This window comes from Sinocyclocheilus grahami, unplaced genomic scaffold (genome assembly GCF_001515645.1).
Source record: "Sinocyclocheilus grahami isolate Dianchi unplaced genomic scaffold, SAMN03320097.WGS_v1.1 scaffold466.1, whole genome shotgun sequence".
In the NCBI taxonomy this organism is placed as follows: domain Eukaryota; kingdom Metazoa; phylum Chordata; class Actinopteri; order Cypriniformes; family Cyprinidae; genus Sinocyclocheilus; species Sinocyclocheilus grahami.
In genome coordinates, this window is record NW_015505645.1 from 404,846 (window position 1) to 425,473 (window position 20,628).

Consider the following 20,628-nt stretch of genomic DNA (forward strand, 5'->3'; position numbering starts at 1 on the left):
TTTTAAAGTCCATTTACAAAAATGAAGACAAATACATTATGGTTTTAAATTACATTTGTCCTGTAAAATAATAAAATTAATATTTGATAATTAAAGGTCTAATATATATAATTTTTTACAAGTTACAATACTAAGATTTATGTCTTAAATTCTTAACTGTCAAACGTTAATATCTTCAAGCTTTTACTTTGGCAGAAAACGAGTGAAATGATGTAAAGTTCTATCCACAGAAATGTTGGAAATTGTGCGAATGTGTAAAACTGAACCTAGCACACATTGAGTTCCACATTAAGATGCACATTAAGCTCACTGAACATACAGAGATGGAGTTTGTGAGAAGCAGCATTTGGTGTGAATTGAGGCGCTGAATACATTTTAGCCTTTGATTTCATGATCACACTAAGCTAGAATTGCAAATTCAGATTTATTATTATTATTAATTGTGCAGCCACATTTATTTATATTTTGTATTCAATTTAATTATTAGCTTTTCATCAACTCACGAACCCCGAGAGACACCGCTAGAGACCAACGACCTAAATAAGCTCATCAAGAAAGCAGGATCTGGACCTTCTGGAGATTGTTGCAGAGAAAACAATAATGTCCAAACTGCTGATCATCATATCCTACACAATCCATGACATGCCTGCTGGAATGAGGTGTACACCAAGCAGTATGTAGGTGCACAGAAGGTCATTCATGCCTACTGCCTTTACACTGTATCATTCACCCAGCATGTGCACAGGCACCATTGATTCTGTTTGCACCACTGAAAGAACAAGGGGTTTTACTCAATCAAATACAGCACTGGGTCTTGAGTTATGCATTACTGTGAATGCAAACTACCATGGTAACACTGATTGAATAAGGGTTACAACTTTACTGATTCTATAAAAAAAAGTGGGAGCATCAAAGACACTGGACAGAGAGATAATGCTATACACATATATAAAAGTGTATTAGGACACATATTTCCAAAAATGACAACAAAGTGGCATTCCATATGCCAATAGAATCCAAACTGGTAGTTCCTCATCTATACATAATAATAACAACATATGATGTGCTAATTTATTATATGGTGACAACCATACACTGCACTGTTTTTATGAGTGTCTTACATCTTTGGACCAGCAGTGGGAGTTTAAGGTTTTAGAGTTCTATGTGCCTTTATTGAGTTGAGCTTGCTGCTGCTCCTTTGAATCCTCCCAGGGACGTGGGCCACGAATGTTCTTCCATCCATCCAAGTCCAAATCCTTCACTTTCTATAGAAACAAAAGAGATTACATTATATTAAATGAATCTTTTTTCAAAGCCACGAATCAAATGCACAATCAAACACACACACACAGCAATTTAATGGCAAATGCCAGATCTCAAAAGCTACAAAAAAATTTATAGAAAATGCATTGAACGGTCTAATCAAGTTGTCGCTAATTTAATAAATGGCCTGAATGCTATGGCACATACGCTAATGTTAAAAAATGTTGCTGAAAAAAGTATTTTATGCAGACCAAATGCGCATTTATTTGATCATAAATACAGTAAAAATAGTCGTGTTGTGAAATATTATTACAAATTAAAATAACACTTCTATTCGAATATATTTCGAAACTTAATTTATTCCTGTGGTGGCAACGCTGAATTTTCAGTAGTCAATACTCCAGTCTTCAGTGTCGCATGATCCTTCAGAAATCATTCTAATATGCTGATCTGAAACATTTCTTATTATTATGAATGTTGAAATCAGTTATGCTGTTCAATATTTGTGTGAAAACCATGATAGCTTTTTTCAGAATCTTTGAAGACTACAAGTTCAAAAGAACAGCATTTATTTAAAATCTAAATCTTTTGTAATGTTACAAATGTCTTTGCTGTTACTTTTGATCAACTTGAATTACGTTTTCATGACTCCAAACAGAAGTGTACTTATGTTACCAACAAAGAGTCAGCTAGAGCAGGGCGTTTATTTCTTTTATGATTCATGGTGGGTCAATGTAAGATCTAAAATAAAACAATTAGGATGAAGCATGACCGAGTTAATATTCATCATCTAATGAACAGCTGTAAAGTGGTTTATAATGACTAAATTTCCCTGGTTCCACTTGAGGCCACTCTTCTACTACTATCTAGAAGGTCAGATTTAATGGCATTGTAACTTCTTATAACGGCAGTAAGGCTAAAAATAAAGTTTTTAAAGTCAAAGAGAATCACCATTGCAGTATAATGACGGTCTGTTTTTGCTGTGCTGTGGACAGCCGCAACCACCCACAGCCTGAAATGGAGATGCTAAATAAAACAATTGCCATCCAGTGCACTTAGTTAAGACTAAACAGCTAACTAGACACTTTCTGTACAAAATAACTTACAGCGCGTTAATTGCCGAGTCAGTCAGTCTCCCTGGAGAAACCTAGTGTTACGTGTCCTGCTTGACAAACTGCATAACAAAATTACGATTACGGTTCCTGAGTCACCCTGTGTCAGGTTCAAAACTGCACTGACTGCATTTAACAAGCCAGATGCTTAACCATTAGGCTACCACAACCTCACTAGCAAGTAAATGTAACTTCCAATCCACAGCAAAATAGCAGATGGCTCTATAAAACATTATAGCACTATAAACCATTAGTACACACACAGATTCTCCATCTATTCATCACTCATTCTCTCATTACCTCATACTCTTCCTGAAGGATGGTCGACTGTTTTTTATTTTTCACCCGTGCTTCCAGTGCTGGGTCCAGCTAAAAGAAACACGCAAAAAAAAAAAGATAATAGATCAACTATGATAATGTTTTATTGTACAGCATAAATGGGTTCTGGCTGAAGTTCTGTCAGTGTCACTTGGCCTGTACATGAAAAGATTATATGATGTTATATTTTAGTCTATTAAGTTTTACATACCTTCTTTTTTATCTTCTGTGCATCATATCTAATCTGAGTGAATTCTCTCAATCCAAACGACCCTCCCACAATCAGCAGCTTCAAACAAACATTATATGAGCAGAAATATTCTTATTATGAGCAGGCTAAATTATTGATTTACAAAAGCAGAAAGTTGACAACAGTGTTTAACATAAAAAAAGAGAACTTGTAAAATATATTGCACATTGAAAAAGTGTGATATCATCAATATCAACAATAATAATAATTAAAAAAAACAAACAACGCGTGTCAAAATCTGGAACCTAGAACTGAATTATCTGAGAATATAATCTTTCTTGTCACTCTCTATCCTATATTTGTATTTATTTTTACATTGTTAAGGCATCAATGACTTGATTTACATAATATTTTCATATTACTGCGTATAAAAACACCTTCATTAAATATTACTAATATTGGACAAAAATTGCATCACACTCAATTTTCAAAATTAACAGTTGACCGTCAATTAAACAACAGTTAGATTTATTATTACAGTAAATGACAATAAATATTATTATGATCATTTAAACCATGATTTCGGTCTAATTATTACTAAGGCGTGTGTTACACAACTTTTTAAATGGTAATTATAAACACTTGACGATAATGAATAACCGCTCATCCTGCATACAAACACATTTTAAAGCGCTCACCAGCATCGGGATGCCATATTTCACTGTCCTGTTCTTTTGGAGTTTACGAACTTGATTCCACATGTTTAGATCAAGTATGTCATTCTACAATTGCACATTATTCAGAATGAAGTCAGTAGGACATGATTCAACATGGCTCAGCGGCGACATCGTACAGCCTCATATTGCGTCCGTGTAGAACTAAGAAAGGAGTCACTGGTTCCACTTTAAAAATGAGGGATAGATATTACATTACTGTGTGTGAGAATTACAACTAAAAGCACATTTTCAGGGTTAGTTTAGTTAAATTATAAACGAACAAATAGATATCTTAACTTTATATTAGAGTTATAAACTCTAGTCTAGAGCTTGAAAATCAATTATTAAGTTAACTTATACTTTAACTAGATCTTTGTCATAGAAATCAAATTTCTAAATAAATTTAGCAAGGAACATCAAACCAGAAAACACAATAAAACTCAAGAAATCAACACAAGAGTTTTGTGGCTTTTAGTAAAAAACGGTTAGCTTGGAGACCATCTAGCATACACCGATGTACTCTCTAAACTTCTACATAATGCTCTTTTCCTGTGAGGCCATCTAAGATGGAAAAAATGCTGTCACAATCGAAGCAGGTGAAATAAATAAATAATCTTTTCCTTTTACTTAGACAACTAAATTATTTTCATGGTGTTTGTTAGTATGTCACAGGTCAAAGAACACACAAAGCCAATATAGCACATCAATATCTCTAATCAATGTATTTTATCAACAGCCAAGTGAAATAAATTATGTACATTATCTGAAAATATAGGATTTCTTATGCTCTTCTACACTTTCCTGTTTCTTTAGGTAATATACAGCAAATTTAATTTAAATATTCATACTTTAAGAGTGAATAAAATTAATAAATGTTCAAATTAGTTATAAACATGTTCCTAATTATATCCCTTTCCTTTCTACATTAAAATAAATCATTATCTTAAGTAAATAGAACACATTTCTCCTTCACACACGCAATTAAAAACACAAACATACAACAGTGATTGTTTCTTTATTTAAATTTTCATAATTTTTAAAGTTTTTTAATAAGGTGAAGAAAAATACCTTTTTTTGTTTTGTATAGTAAAATATGTTAACTTTATTCCTTTATGAAGAGGAAAAAACAAACAAACAAAATAAGAAGTAAAAATACAGAAAACATTCCTCCTGGGAGGGAGTTTTTCAATGTTGCACTTGGAAGCAGAAAGGGGAAGATCTGTTCATGAAGTCTGACTCACCATCACAAGAAAACGTTCAAAAAACAGTCTCATCAACAAGCATTAACTCTATGTAAAAAAAGCGGATCAATCGTAGCACATGGTCATGCAGTATCACATGGGTCAGAGGTCACAAGGATGACATGATGCTGCCTACCACGTGCTTTACGTACAGTATATTTGTAACCGTTTGTTGCATATTGTACATTTACATGGAGAAAAGAGTCTCAGGATTTCCTATTCTCTCCTTCAATGTGACAAACTCATAATTACGACTTCAGTGGGAAGTAGGATCTTCTGACAAGCATGTGAAGGAAGCATCTTTGTGACACAATCCCCAAGACAGGCAAGATAGGCTTCATGAGCACAGCTGGAGAAAGAACAGGAAGTTGTATATGACACACAGGAAGGGCTGATAGGAGGATACAAAAATGACCGAACGTCATTGAGTGGTGCTGATGGAAGCTGCTCTGATGGGCTGATCTGGGACCAGCTCTGCTTGTTGGTGCTAGATCAGCACTGAAGAGCCACTTTTACTCTCATTGTGCGCGAGCTATGTGTGTGTGTATGAATACGCATATTTGTGTGTTTGTATCAGAAGGCAGGTTGACCCCAGATGCGGGGGTCACGGTTCAGAGGTCACTCTCCCCATAGAGGGCAGTGGAGAAGGACATGTAGTCAAGAGCTCCCGGGACGGCGTCGGGGCCAGTGTAAGGCGTCATTCGGGCGATGCAGTACTCGGCCTGGTCAGGGGGGAGCTCACGCCTCAGCTCATCCGCCAGGATATAGTTCTGCATGAGGAGAGGGTTTTTCATTTAGTTATTCATTTAGACACTTTAACACTGGGAAGTGATTTCTGGATTGTGTATATGTACCTTGTCTCCAGCAAGGACTTTAAAGGATGTCATGACCTGATCAGCAGTGTCTGTGTCGGCCGTCTCACGAGACATAAAGTCAATGAAGGCCTGGAATGTGATCACTCCCAGTCTGTTAGGATCCACAATGCTCATGATGCGGGCAAATTCAGCCTCTCCCTACAGAACAGAGAAACGCTTCTTAAAAATCACTACGAAAACAATATGAAAGATTGCTCCTCACTGGGTTAGCATAGCTGATGATATGTTTGTTTTTTGTTTTTTTCCAAGAATACTTAAGAAAATTTCTCAGTCTCACATTAGTGTTGTTACTGTTAACTAAACTATTACAAAATCATTTGCGGGAAGTAAAATAAAATATAAATACTTGATGAAATTTTTTTTTTATAAATTAAAAATGTTGCCTTGGCAACTAACTGAAGTAAGCTGAAGTATTAAAATATCTCAAACTAAACTTTTTAGAAAAAAACTATATATATAAAAAAATAATAAAAAATGAAAATGGAAAAATATTAGCTAATTTAAAACATTAATAAATATTTTAACAGAATATAAATTATACTAAAATAACACTGAACTACATAGATCAAACCACATAGACCAGACTAATCTAGAGTTCAGAAACTCCACCTTATCAAATATTACATTGAGATTCTAACTTTCTGCTTTTTAGCCACCTTATTTTTCAATGTGGAAGTCAGCTATTTGCTGTGAACCTGTGAGACTTACGATTTATTAGTCGCTGTAGATAAATAACTAGAATAACAAAGTGCAGTAAACGGTAAAACTATTTGTGCAACAAACCAGTGTGTTTATGATTAGGCAAATCAATTCAAATAATATGGCAACCTATACCAGTTTGCTCCATCAAGCAGCATAACGGACTGTTTTTTGTACAGCTAAAATAACTGGAAGTGGCTGAAACCAGAAGCCTTGCCATCTCAAGTTAAAAATGGCTGCACCATCTCTTACATTCAAAATAAGATGGACACCCAATGTTGATTATAAATCTCTTTTTCCAGGTTATATACCATTTAGTAGATATAAATCTCTATTATAACTTCTGTTTAGTTATATTCAATAAGGATTATAACTTGACTATAATCCATGGATTTCTTTAACAGTTCATGCTACTTTTTCCAGAAATACTTACTAAAATAATAACCCACATAGATATAACCCCACAAAATCTGTTAAAACTGCTTAACCATATTATACCTCATGTTGATCATAAATCTCTGATTTTCCAGTTTAATCCAGAGGGATTATAACTATCAGTTTATCCATATTACAACACATTCAGATTATATGAGTTACCAGTTCATTATCCATGGGTACTACAACTCTCAGTTTAACCTGATCACAACCCATGGAGATTTGAACTCTCTGCTTTACCATATTATAACCCATGGAGATGAGGCAGGCTCGGAAGTCTTCTGCATCCATCATGCCTGTTCTCTTCTACAGGAACCCACCAGGGACAAACAGAACCAGGTAGTAGTGGAGAGAAAGATGAAGGTAGGAATAGGCGAAGGAAGTCATTTTAGAGGAAGGTTTGAGGGAAAATGAGACCGAGTGAAAGGAGAAAGGAAAAGAGAGTAGAAAGGAAAAAACAAAACAAAAAGAGTGTGGTTAATGATTGAACTCCCTGACTGGTGTTGGTGCGTGTGTACCTGTGCGTCGTTCCCGATATCGAAGCCCAGACTGATAAGGCAGGCTTTGAACTCCTCAGCGCCCAGTTTGCCCGAGTGGTCCTGGGTGTCAGAGCCGTGGGCAGGGTCAGAGGTCAGCAGCGTGGACATGCAGCACACACGTGGGAGGGGTGGGGGAATGTCATGCAGACATGTGGAAGGGTAGAAGAGGGTCCATGCAGAAGTGAAAAACAAGACAAAAGAAGAGAAAAGTGCACAAACATTAGGACAAACTGTGCAGTACTGTGCCGTGAGTGAGGGCACAGAGTGATTGTGAGGACAGATCTGCTCAAAATCTGGGCCTGTTATGCTCGGTTAACTATGTTGTGTTGTTTTAACGATTTTAAAGGATTAGTTCACTTCCAGAATGAACATTTCCTGATGATTTCTTTCTTCAGTCGCAAAGAAATTAAGCTTTTTGAGGAAAAAAAAACTTTTTTCTCCATGACTTCAATGGTGGCCAACGGGCTGACGGTCAAATTGCCATTTCAAAGGGATCTACACGATCCCAGCCGAGGAATAAGGGTCTTATCTAGCGAAACGATCGGTTGTTTTCTTTAAAAAGTATATAAATGTGTATTTTTTTATCACAAATGCTCGTCTTGCACTAGCTCGACTTCATGCATTACGTAGTCACACTGGAAAGGTCACACATGATGTAGGCGGAAGCCCCGACCCAGTGTTTGCAAAGTGAACGGGCAAAGAAAGTAAAACGCCCCTACAAAAAAAGGTAAAACAATAATGTCGGACGTTTTTGAAGTTGGAGGAGAAAATTAGATGGAGTTTTTTGCCCAACCCAACCTTTTTGAACCTGTGAACACAGACGAAGAGCTAACCGTGTGTGACCTTTCCAACGTGATTATGCTATGCGTGACTTTGCGGACGTGCATTGCAGAGCTAGTGCAAGACGTGCATTTGTGGTTAAAAAGCTTTTTTTTTTTTTTTTTTTAGAAAATGACCGATCGTTTCGTTAGATAAGACTAGAGCTGAACGATTTTGGAAAATATTCTAATTGCGATTTTTTTTTTACCAATATTGCGATTGCGATTTAATATGCAATTATTTTTTAAAGCTCTTTATGTTCTGTATTATTCAACAAAGACAAGCTATAAATCATTGTATAGTATGACCAACACACTATTAGACAGATTAAACCTAAATGTTCTTTTCTGTAACCCAGGCCTATATGTTACGATGAAATTAGGTGATGCATGAATTGATATGAATTACGTTTTTATTTAACAACTACAATCACAGTATATTGACTGATTTGTTGAACTTCCAACCTTGTAAGCATGTAATAATTATGTTTAAATAGCCTGGTGTAAACATTAATATGAAAGTCAGTAACAAATCACACAAACTAAAGTAGATTGCAGAAATATAAAAACAAATCTGTTGCTTTACCACACTACTTAAGGTAATTCAAAGTCACTGTAATAAACATATGTAAACATGTGCACTGCACTAAACACTGTCTGTTAACTTTAGACCAGTGGTTCCCAAATTTTTGTGGTTGCACCCCCCTCTAAACCTATAAAAAAAATCTGCCCCCTTTCCCGAATCCCCATTCCACCTCAGATTACCAAATAATTTCATTAAACATTATGAAAAAGTAATGCTTTTTTAATAAAAAAAAAACCTACAGGGAAAAAAAGCACCTGCATCACTTGAAACATTGAAAAATAGCATAGAGAGAATAACTTATTATTATTATTCTCTCTCTGTTATTTATTTATTTTTTGTGGGTTTCGTGACTTCATGAGGATTAGGCTAATCATCCCATATAGAAAACATCCCAAGTAAAATTAATCATGTTTATAAAGATAAACATGGGTTTATTATAGCCCACGTACAATTTACATTTCAGAGATCATTACAAATAAATTATTAAATGCTAAAACTGAATCAATTTAAATGAACAAACCTGGCGTTGCATTTGCAACCATGTGAAAACAGGGGGTGCTGCAGCCCCCTCAGCATCCCTGGTAGAAACCATTATAATCAGTGACGCTGTGTACACTGGACGCGGCGCGGCGCGGCGCGGCGCGACAAGACAAAACCAGACATTAAACTGATGCCTTGTTCTATTTATGACGTACTGACACAACGTTAAAATGATTTGCAACGGTCGCTTTGTCGCATCAGTGTAGAGCTGTTGCGGCGTCCGGTATAGACACGGTGAGTGAAGCCGAGAGCAAGATATGCCTCGTCATATTTTCTGCATTTAGCTTTTAAATGACCAGCACCTGCCTGGGTCTGTGCGACTTCATCTATGACTTTTCTCTTCCCTTTCACAAACCGATCCATCTCCCATTCTAAGTTACGTCCTTTGGCTGTTTACTGTTTTATTTATTTTCTTTTTCTGCTGATGGCCTGCGCTCGACTTGAAGTAGTGCTGCTTAGACCGATGGGTGTGTGTCATCAAAGTACTGAGAGAGCTATAAGAGCAGGGACATCTCCTTATGCTTTCTCTCGCCGTACTTTCAAGTGGAACACACCTCGTCACTCTCGCGTGTCACGTGACCGAGTGTAATCGCAGCCTCTGCGATCGAAAAATCGCGTTTTCTCATATATGCATTTTCGCAAATGCAATTAATCGTTCAGCCCTAGATAAGACCCTTATTCCTTGGCTGGGATCATGTAGAGCCCTTTGAAGCTGCATTGACACTGCAATTTGACCTTCAACCTGTTGGCCACCATTGAAGTCCATTAATCCTGGAATGTTTTCCTCAAAAACCTCAATTTCTTTGCGACTGAAGACAGAAAGACATGAATATCTTGGGTGACATGGGGGTGAGTAAATTATCAGGAAATGTTTGCTCTGGAAGTGAACTAATCCTTTAAGGTGTCATGGGTGGCACTGTGTGGGTTTTTAGTGCAGCGTTGGGTTTCAACATGGCAGCCTGTAATCTGGGACTTGTGTGGGTGACATATACCATAATTCCATTCTATGCAAATCAGGTCAATTATACAAACGCATTGTTATGAAAGTAAAAACTCAGATATTTGTGCATTTTGGCTGTTGTAAGTCGAGTACTTAAACAGGACAGGAACCGCAAGGTACCAGGCTTGCGCGCAACTTAGAATTAAAATTATTTAAAATTAAAATTCAATTACTGAGTTTAATATTATTTAGGGTAGCAAAAATGAAGTGGAATTGAAATTCGAATTTAAAGGAGGTAGAATTAACATGATTTGAAATTGTAGTTTTAACAAGAAACAGTTAAGTTTGGCAAGATAATCTTTGTAGGTCTTATCTAAAAGTAAAAAAAAAGGCTTAAAGTTTCAAGGTTTTTTAGGCCTTACAGACTTGGACCAGGATGGAAAAACATTTGTTTTCCTGGAATGACATTTCCTGCTGAATTTCTTTGAATTTAAATTTAGTAAATTCTACGTTCTGTCATTCCAAATGTACTTCCTATGGCCCATGACCAATTCAGTTCATATAAACTAAAAGGAAGCAAATTCTTCTTGTTCACACCAAGAACAATAGCTGTAACTATATTAGTGCCCACACCAAAGCACAATAACATTGTGTTTAATATAAGCAAGCGCTACAATTTTGTTGTCTGCAGCTTTAAATGTCAAGCTCTTTAAAGAAGGATGATTACTGATTGGAATACTGATTCAATGTTTTTATCGTTCATCAGCTAGAAAAAAAGTAATTTTGAAAATTATTCAAACAATATCATTCCTCTGTGCCGTTACTTTTAAGTTGTGGTGTGGACTCTGCTATTCTTTTACATGTAGAACCATTTTTAAAACTACAGCTTTATCTTTATCATCCTCTGTGTGAAGGGCCTTTAAACTTTAAAGCCGGAATGGTACCGCACAAAATGTCACAGCAGCCAATCACAAAATTAAAAAATTAAATGTCTTTAACAAAAAGTTATGCAATTCTCTTGTTCCCACCCAAATGATGTCACCGAGTAACGGTCTCAGAAGTCCTACTGCTCTTAATGATGTTAAACTGTGGTGTTGGACTGCACGGTGTGATACTGACTCTATCGAAGTGGTTGAACGAGGCTCTGAACTCATTCATTTGGTCCTGGCTGATGCCTTTGGCATCACGGGTCAGAATCTGGTTCTCGATCTCGTTGATGGTGCGAGCGATGGTGGTGAGGAGCTGCTCCCAACCTACACGGATGTGCTAGAGGAAGAAAAGAGACATCAGGAACATATCAATGCACAAGGGGGTTTGCAAGTAAGCATTTGAGATTTTATGTGTGTATATACCTCCATGGTGTAGTTAGTGTGTTTGTTGTCAAATATAAGTGCTTCCTGTATTAGTTGATGGTCTCCCTCTAGCTGGTCGATCTTTGGTTTGTAGTTTACAATGCTCTTCTCATACTGCCGAAGGTGGGTCAGCTGATCCTCCAGGGTCCCGTGCATCTCAATAGAGATTCGGCCAATTTCCTAAGTACAGAACATTAAAAAATAAAATAAAATAAGAGACCAACCACAGTCCTTCCTGAATTTCTGCAATTTTTTTCTGCAGCCACCCAAATGGTTTTCAGAGCAAATTTAGCAGTATCTGATGCATTTTGTCCTCTAAGATGATTGTTAACATATGACAAATTTTAATGTGGGCAAGTACAAAGTAGGGCTAGTAATATTTTAACAAGCCCTACTTATGTAAGGTTATTTTTTTTGTTTAACTTCCCATAGCATTTTTTTTAGAAAGTCCTGTCTACTTTGCTCCAAATGGTTAGTTGACCTATAATATATCCTATTTACCAAAGACATATATTAAACATTAATATTTCAGGATTCTTTGATGAATAGAAAATTTTAAAGAACCGCATTTATTTGATTAACTGAAACTATTTGTGACATAAATGTCTTTACTGTCACTTTTGTTCAATTGAATGCATCCTTGCTGAATAAAAGTATTAATTTCCTTCCAAAAAAAATAAAAAATCCTACTGACCCCAAACTTTTAAATGGTGTTGTATGTAAATCAAACAAATTTGCGTGTGTCATCATGTATGTAAGCTAATCACCAAGGACATTTTTGACATCTTTTTTTTCACAGAAGTTGTCTGAAGTACCATAATAGAATGTAATTAATTTTCTGTTAGTTGAGCTCATGTCCCACCTCCATCTTGGTTTGGATCCAAGGCCCAATGACATTTGCCTGATTAGCAAACTGTCTGCGCAGTCTCTCATTATTCTGCTGACGAGCGTGTTCTTCTATCAGGGCCTGATCTCTCTGGGGTACTAACTGTCTCACCTGAGAGGACAGAGAGAAAGGAAGATTGTGGAGGAGTAGCAGTGTGGAGGTGAATTAAGCACCTCTCATTGTACACATTTTCTATATATATATATATATATATAACATGTCATATATTTGTATGAAAACTCTGATTGTCCTGCACAAGTTTATTTTCTTACCTTATCCCATTTGGCATTGATCTCCTGAGGGTTGATGGTGGTGTAGGGGTTGGTGCCAGCCATGTTGACGTGATATGTCTGCACAATTTTAGCAATTTCATTATGGATGCCCAAGATTGCCTGACGTTCCTTATCTGCCTCGGGCAGTGTGGCTTTAAACTGCTCATGGGCTGTGCTGAGTCCCTGATACACACACACACACACACACACACACACACACACAAAGAGAGGTGCTACAACTTTCCAAAACAATCCCCCTCTGCAACTTTTCAATTTTCACTCTTATATCAACTTTTATGTGAAATGCATCAGAACACTTCACAGTCACATTTGAAATCCACCAAATGGATAGATGCATGGATGGATGGACGGATGGACAGAAAGATAGAATAATTCTGTGTTGTCCCTTTTTAACTTTTCTGGATTTCATTTTAATGGTTTACTTAAATTTTTATAATTAAAAAGAATGTCTAATCAATTGAACTCATAAAACTAACAATTTAATAATTTATTACAAATGTAATAATAGTCCTATGAAATATGGGACTAGTATTATTTTTCCGAAATTCTGTGTTTCCAGTCTTAATTTTTCTGGATTCTGTGTTTTATGATTTAATAGACATTTACTATCAAAAACTGGTCAAATTAATGCATAAAACTAATTAATCTTTTAAACAGTAATAAAATAAAATTAGAATACTTCCTTTAATTTCTTGGTAAACAAAGTGCTGCATAACAGAGGTTTACAGTTTAAATTAAAACATGGACAAAAAATGTATATTGTGTGATATTGCTTAAAAAATATATAATAAATGGCATTTTCATAGGGCCCAAATGAGGGAACAACTGTGAAGACAGATCAACAGATATATATTGCATGAATAAATGAAAAGGGAGATGAATAAATGAATGTATGGATGAAAGATGAATGTGCAATACCTGTATCTCCTCAATGGTGTGGACGATAAAAGTGTCCTGCAGGTCTTCCATGGCTCCCTCCATCCAGTTGTTAAAGGGCGCCGCCCTTTTGGCAAACTCCAGGTACAGCTGATCAATCGTTTCCAACAGTTTCTCAGTCCTCTGAGGGAAGAGATAGAGCCAAGACACACATATGAGTGCACTGCACTTACAGCACAAAATCACACACACACTGTATCACAGTATGTCACCAAAGAAGCAACACTGCCCTTTCCTGCGGGTCAGAATAGAAAGAATTAATTCCATACGGGTGTATGATAGAAGTGTTTTACCTGCAAGGCCTCGCTCCGTTTCTGAGTTAAAACCCCCAGTGAGTCCCACTGATCACAGATCTGCTGACAGCGAGCATTTACACTGGGAGAGTCATAGTACTCCAACTCACTAGAGAGAGAATGAGAGTGAAACTACTTCACCAAAAGATTACAGAATGTGTAAGCTACAGATGAAATGTTCTAGACCAAAACATTTAAACTTGAAGCAGTATGAAGCAGCGTCTGGGCCAGGGGCCCGTTCTTCATAGGTCACTAACTCAGTTAGCTGGATTTGATTGTTGATGATTTGACATGATCTTGGATTGTTTGGTTCTTTGAAGCTCATCCCGGAGTTGCTGTCATAGCAACAGGTCCGTAAGCTTAAACCTGCTCGGGAGCAGGCTTATTTCATGTAAACAGGATTAGATTGCATCTTTTTAAGCAGAATTGATACTTAAAATCGGTCCGCTACCACCGCTACTTTATTACAAGAGTACCCTACTAATCCAGGGACAATAATTTAAAATAATAATAATTTAAAAATGAATTTAAAGATAATATGATAATGTTGTGTAGTCTTTAATACTAAAGACACAGCCAGTTTTACTCACTGAAAGATTTATTCGTCATAAAATTATTACTTTATAATTGTATTTGAGTCTTACACACATGCTATACAGATAATGTAGAGTCATGCATTAATTTGAGTGATGACAGATATTTTGGGAGTGGCTGGAGCACAGGAGAGGCAGATAACATGATCTTGACCCTTAAGAAACTTTAATTAATGCTGTCACGTAACAAATCTGTTCAAATATAAAATTAAATGAATTGCTAATTACTTCATTATAATAAAAATGTAAAGCCTGTACAAATATTAGAAATCGTGAATATAAATAATTGGGAATCATGTAAAAAATGTAAATAAAATACACATTTCATTTTTCTATTATAACATTTATGTAGTTTTGTTTGCTTGGCTGTTTCCTTATAAAAGTCAAAACATTTGTCAAGTTCTTCGTCAGGTGTCTTTTGTAATTATATGATGTCATTACGTTGCTGTCTTGCCGCCAGCCAATCGCTGCATTGCTGATCGTGGTTTCGAGCATCGATGCATAGCCCCTTTTAAAACAACCCAAGAACGCGCAATTATCTCAGATAACTCAATCCAGCCATACTAATCATCAACAACAGGTGTGTTCGAAGAACCCAATTAGCCAGATCCTAATTAGTGCGATGATATCATCTTGGATGTGACATTTCATCTCGGATGTAATAAGCAACTTACGAAGAACGGGTCCCTGATCTTTCCGTGCGTTTACTCACTTGAGCTCCTGTGCGATGGCAGCGATCTGTTCCACTCTGTCCTGATGAGCTGCAAGGTCACTCTCAAACGCCTCGTGCTTCTTCAGCAAAGCTTTGATGTCCGAGAGGGATGCCGTCTCATAGTCTTTCTGCTGCAGCATCTCCTCCTTACCTACAGGGAGCAGCAAAGATCAGCCATGCTGTAGAGAGGAATTCAATTCTTATAAACAAATAAAAAGAAGTGTTACCGTCAGTCCAGGCCTCATGGATGGCGGCTTTCTGACGGAATTTCTCTGCAAGATGGTCGAGTCTCTCCAGTCTGCGAATCTCATTCAGTAACCACTCTTCATAACCCTTCTCTGCTCCCTCGAGACTTCCCCAAGCACTGGAGATATCCTACACACACAGACGATTAATTGAACATCACAGATCCAATTAAGAGAGTTGAATGCTCTGAGATACTTAGGTTGTAAGTGTGTTAGGTTCTCACCGAGACCATCTTCCCCTCTGAGGGCATGAACGCAGGCCGGTTGCTGAGGCGGAGTTTGGTCTGCAGTGTGTTGAAGTTGATCTCCAGTTGACATTTCTCCTGAACTTTGGGTGGTTTGTGAAGTCGTCGGTAGTCCCGGAAATCCTCCAACTTCTGCTGCATGGCCTGCATGGTGTTCTCTGGGACACGGTTCTCCAACCATGGGATTGTTCTGCGAATCCACTCCAGAAGCTGAAGAGAGCAAGTGACAGACAGAAAAAAAAATAGGGAGAATCAACAAAAACAGGGGAAAAAAAGAGGATAAAACAAATTGGAAAAAGTTAGGAGCAGACAGAATGAGATAAAGGAGGTAGAGAGAGAAAAAGAGAAGGTTTTAAATATGGTACATATTTTTATTATTATTATGAATTAAACATAGGGTTCACATATCAAGAAAAAAGTTACTAGACCATGATGACACTGAGTTATTTAGAAAAAGCCTAATATTGCACACAACAATCGTACATGGGTGTGGATGTGAGTGTGTCAGAGGAAGTTTTTCTGATGCAGAACTGTCTGGTGGGTTTACAGTCAGACTCCTGCCTTATAAGAGCAGACAGGATCTGTGTGTGCAGAGAACACACACCCAGCATGTAGAAAACTATTTATCGAGGGATGTTAGTCATCAGCTCAGAAACACTCACACAGAGTTGAGGAAACCCAGCTGGATGTGATGAATCGGCACAATGAAGTAGTAACTTTCACACTATCAGTGAGAAACATGCTATCTCTGAATGAACTATTACTTTTTAAAGGGATATGGAGTCTATCTGAACTGATTCAAATACATCAGTCTATGTGCAAATACATTTATGCTGCATTAAAAAGTGTAAACATTATTTTGTCGTATATGCTGCTTATGATGTGGCTTCTTTGGCTTTAGGTTCAAGAGTTTGTCTAAGCTGATTCACTGCTGTGGAAATGGCCATTGATTTTAAACTTATTTTCTGGACCAACTCTAACACACTAACACACAATGAATTATGAACAATAAAAGTAATTTGAGTAGGAATGACCCGACTGTCCTAGTGAAGCCTGCTGCTGAGTTTTAGTTGGACGTGATCGTCAACATGTATTTTGATATGTAAAGAAGTTTGATGGTTTCTATACCAGAGCTCTGTGTGTGCATACAGATGTGTGGAGAAACAGCTAGGTGTGTTATGTAATACTACAGCAGAGTTGCCATGGAAACAGCCAAAACTGACACAAAACCCAGAAAAGAAAGAAAGAAATATCACAGTCAAACAAGAAATGAGTAAGAAATCACAATGAAGTTTCAGAGCAGACAGGCTGTGACATCATCAAAAGAGCAGGTGCGATCTTGACCTGTAAGTGACATCATTCAAGACTGACCTTACCACAATTTCCCTTGTGGAAAAGAAGCGTGCTTAATTATATTTAATGTGCACACCAAATCTTAAAAGTATTTTTTAACTGTACTTACAGATAGCAATATACTTGCAATATTAATGAAATAAAAGGCCACTTAAGTGTACTTAAAGAGAATGTTTCTGAACACACTTAAATACAATTTTAAAAACTGCACTTTAGTTGCATCTTAACATCTGTTGAAGTTTCAATAGAAATTACATTAAAGTATATTTTAGTTTACCATAAATGCTTGTCAGCACATACAGCAGAACACTTTCACCATATTTCAAAGAAAATCAATAGAAGTACTTATGAAATTACATATTAAGATGTACTTAACTCCTACTTAAGTGGGTCAAAAACCACTCTTTGCATCAAATTGCATTTAATATGAATGTAAAATGTAAATAATTTTCATTTAATTGCAAATAACATGCAATTAAGTGTTTGAAAACATTACATTCAGTTTACACTTAAGAATTTTCTTTTTAAAGTATATTATTTCCGTAATAAGTACTCTTTTTAAAAGTAAGGAAAAGTAAGGTAAGGAAAGTCTCCTCTTTTTCAAAAAGGCGTTCAGGTTAGTGAAGAACACATCTCTTACATTTCTTCTTTGGCACAGTTATTTGGGGTTCTGATGAAAGCAGAGATCTGATTGGCTGTCTAGATTTGACTGGGTTTGTGATGTGGAAGCTTGTGTCTTGATTGGCTGATGTCAGTCTGCGCTCACCTTCTGTTTGCCTGAGAAGGCGTGGTAGTAACATGACACATACGTCATGATGGCCTTTTCATCGGGACGCAACGTACTAACGATATCTGCCCAGGGAAAGAGGGAGCAGGAACAGAGAGAGAAAAGGAGGTGGAGAGGAAAGGAGAGAAAAAGCACAGAGTATAAGACTGCATAGACACAAAGGCAAACGGGGCACAGTTCTACAGAAATGATACAAGGCATGAAGAGATCTCCAGGAAGTCTCATTGATGCCAGGAATGTTTGAGTATTTTTTAGGAGACTGGAGTGGAGACACACTCATGCCTTCATCACAAGACTTCCTTTCCTTTATGCAACAGGTGGAGAGATTCATGCAACTGTAGGAGAAGCATGAGCCCTGAGGGACGGTGCTTAGCACTGCAAAGAGTCAGAGAGAGGCAGACTGTTAGAGAGTAGTCACGGTAACAGGAAACCACGACAACCAGTAATCACTGCTACTGGTGATCACAAAACCCAGTGAGCAGAAACGGAGTGAGGGGAGGGACATATTGGGTAAGTGTAGAAGTTCATGACATTAAGAGGGGTGCCCTGCGATACCTTCTGCGCCCCAGAGAAGGCATGGTAGAAGCTAGAAACGTAGGTCATGATGGCCTTCTCATCGGGACGGGCCGTACCAACAATATCTGCAGAGAAAGAAGGGGGTGATATTAAAGTAATGAGAGAATAAATTAATAATCAGAGCACATCACACACACTTCAGAGGCCCATCTGAGATGACTTCCTGTGTAAAAAAAAAAAGAGTTATTAATGTGAATGGATATGAAACTATTATAATCAACCTAAAATTAAACTACTCATCACAAATGTTTGAACAAGGTTTGACTTTCCTGCAAGAAATACTTTGAGCAACAAATGATTTTGAGCAACAAAAGAATAGTGTTAAAGTTTTAGTTAAGTTTAGGTTTTTGGTTTTTGTGTAAATGAAATGTTCCAGTATAGCCACTTCACACTTTTCTTCTTTTGTTATAAATCAAATGTTCGGATGCAAATTATGTTGGTTTAAATGTCACCAAGGCAACATTATCTAGCTCAGAAATGTTCACAAGTCTTTAACCTGGAGTCTGAGTCAAGTCTCGAGTCTTTGGTCACGAGTCCGAGTCGAGCCTCAAATCATTTAATGGCTCGCTAAAAAATCCCATTCAGAATCCTCATGTATTGAAATCTTCCTATTTATGAAGCTGTTTTGTAGGCTATAGACAAAATATATGATCTATGATCTGCTTTGTAAAAAAAAAAAAGAGGTGTTAAGATGTAAGGTTAATGTACATCCAGCATGTTACTTATATGTTTTAATCCATTACCATGTTCAAAACAGTTTTCTGTAATCAAATTCTATAATAAGAGTCCGATCTACCATGACACATAAGGAAATATTTGACACAGATATTACAAAACCATACAAATAAAGTATTTCTTTATCATATAAGTCAGGGGTAAAAGTTCCAAGAGGCACGGCCTCTATATTTTCTTCCAAGCAAAGGTCCGGACAAAAAATACATGTAATACATGTGAGGTCATGTGACAAAAAAAACAACTGTTTATTTTCAGGGTTATCCTCCTGAAATATATACTATTTTAAGATTTTACTTAAAAGCAGTATTTAGCCTACTAAAACAATGTAGCTACAATAATCAAAACAATAATCAAAAGATAACTAACAGTTTCAAAGTTTAAATTCCATCCTAGCCATGTAAACAATTTTCCCAATTATAATTAGGCCTAGATATTTTTTTTTAAATGTTCTTAGCCTACAGATTAATAAATGCTACATGTCAGAATAATGTTTTGTCACATCTGGTTTGAATAGCTAGTCAGAGTCATAGGTTATAGACATATAGTAAGAAAAATAACTATATTTGTAGCATTGTTTTTTTCTGCTGTGTTTTAGTGAAAGTAATCTATAATTTTGCTGCTCACCGTTTTTCTGTTGTTGTTAAAATAACCGCATCATCCGCAGCTCTTGAACTTGGCGCCGGCATGTGTCCGGAGAGAGAGAAAGCGCACGGAGCTGAAAGGGCTTAAATAAAGCGCGTTTGGCTTTAGATAAAAATACTAGAGGCTGAAAGATATTTACCATAAACGACCCTGAATGCTTGTTATGTGATCAGCTCCGCTGTTTTGACGCGCTGCTCACTTAAAAGTGGTGCTGCTACAGCTCGCGGTCCGGATGGATGCCGGGGTGCGGATGCGGTCCGCCTTTTTAAAATCAGTTATATAAGTATTTAAAGGGGGTCATATGATGCGATTTCAAGTTTTCCTTTTTCTTTGAATAGATAAGATCCCTAAAGTTGCAAAGACTAAAGTCTCAAACCCAAAGAGATATTTTTATAAAAGTTAAGACTTAAGAGTTCCACGTCCACGCCCTCCTAAAACGCCTCATTTAAACACACCTCCACGTCTACGTCACTATGTGGGAAGATTTGCATAACGCCGCCCAAATGTTCACGCAAAGAAAGAAGGTGTAACTTTATTGTTGCTGCTACCGCCGCCGCCATGTTGTGAAGACTCTGTGTGTTTCGTTGCGAAAGCGAAACTACTTTGTTTGGCCTTCCAAAAGAGGACACGACTAGAAATCAGTGGTTAAGTTGTATTTACAGCACTGTTCCAGAACACTTCAACCCAAATATTCAGATGTGTGCTGCG

The 20,628-nt window shown here is 37.0% G+C and overlaps 2 protein-coding genes across 2 annotated transcripts in view; both read right to left on the minus strand.

Annotated features, from left to right (window-relative positions):
• Positions 1-1,057: 1,057 nt before the first annotated feature.
• On the minus strand, positions 1,058-3,737 carry LOC107553204 (cytochrome c oxidase assembly protein COX16 homolog, mitochondrial-like). The gene is made up of 4 exons (XM_016235350.1): positions 3,582-3,737; positions 2,905-2,982; positions 2,676-2,744; positions 1,058-1,265 (listed from the first exon to the last, which is right to left on the minus strand). The coding sequence occupies exons 1-4, from the start codon at positions 3,642-3,644 to the stop codon at positions 1,161-1,163; spliced, it is 315 nt and encodes a 104-aa protein (XP_016090836.1). The 5' UTR covers positions 3,645-3,737; the 3' UTR covers positions 1,058-1,160.
• Positions 3,738-4,662: 925 nt separating this feature from the next.
• Positions 4,663-20,628, minus strand: part of LOC107553176 (alpha-actinin-1-like) — a 37,117-nt gene continuing 21,151 nt past the window's right edge. Inside the window, exons 8-21 of the mRNA XM_016235310.1 lie at positions 18,434-18,608; positions 15,807-16,056; positions 15,565-15,712; positions 15,338-15,488; positions 14,033-14,141; positions 13,722-13,862; positions 12,783-12,965; positions 12,487-12,621; positions 11,625-11,804; positions 11,392-11,538; positions 7,368-7,448; positions 7,090-7,155; positions 5,695-5,853; positions 4,663-5,610 (exon numbers count right to left, since the gene is read on the minus strand). Coding sequence (XP_016090796.1) covers positions 5,452-5,610; positions 5,695-5,853; positions 7,090-7,155; positions 7,368-7,448; positions 11,392-11,538; positions 11,625-11,804; positions 12,487-12,621; positions 12,783-12,965; positions 13,722-13,862; positions 14,033-14,141; positions 15,338-15,488; positions 15,565-15,712; positions 15,807-16,056; positions 18,434-18,608 — 2,084 coding nt within the window. The 3' untranslated portion in view covers positions 4,663-5,451. The remainder of the gene's footprint in view (positions 5,611-5,694; positions 5,854-7,089; positions 7,156-7,367; positions 7,449-11,391; positions 11,539-11,624; positions 11,805-12,486; positions 12,622-12,782; positions 12,966-13,721; positions 13,863-14,032; positions 14,142-15,337; positions 15,489-15,564; positions 15,713-15,806; positions 16,057-18,433; positions 18,609-20,628) is intronic.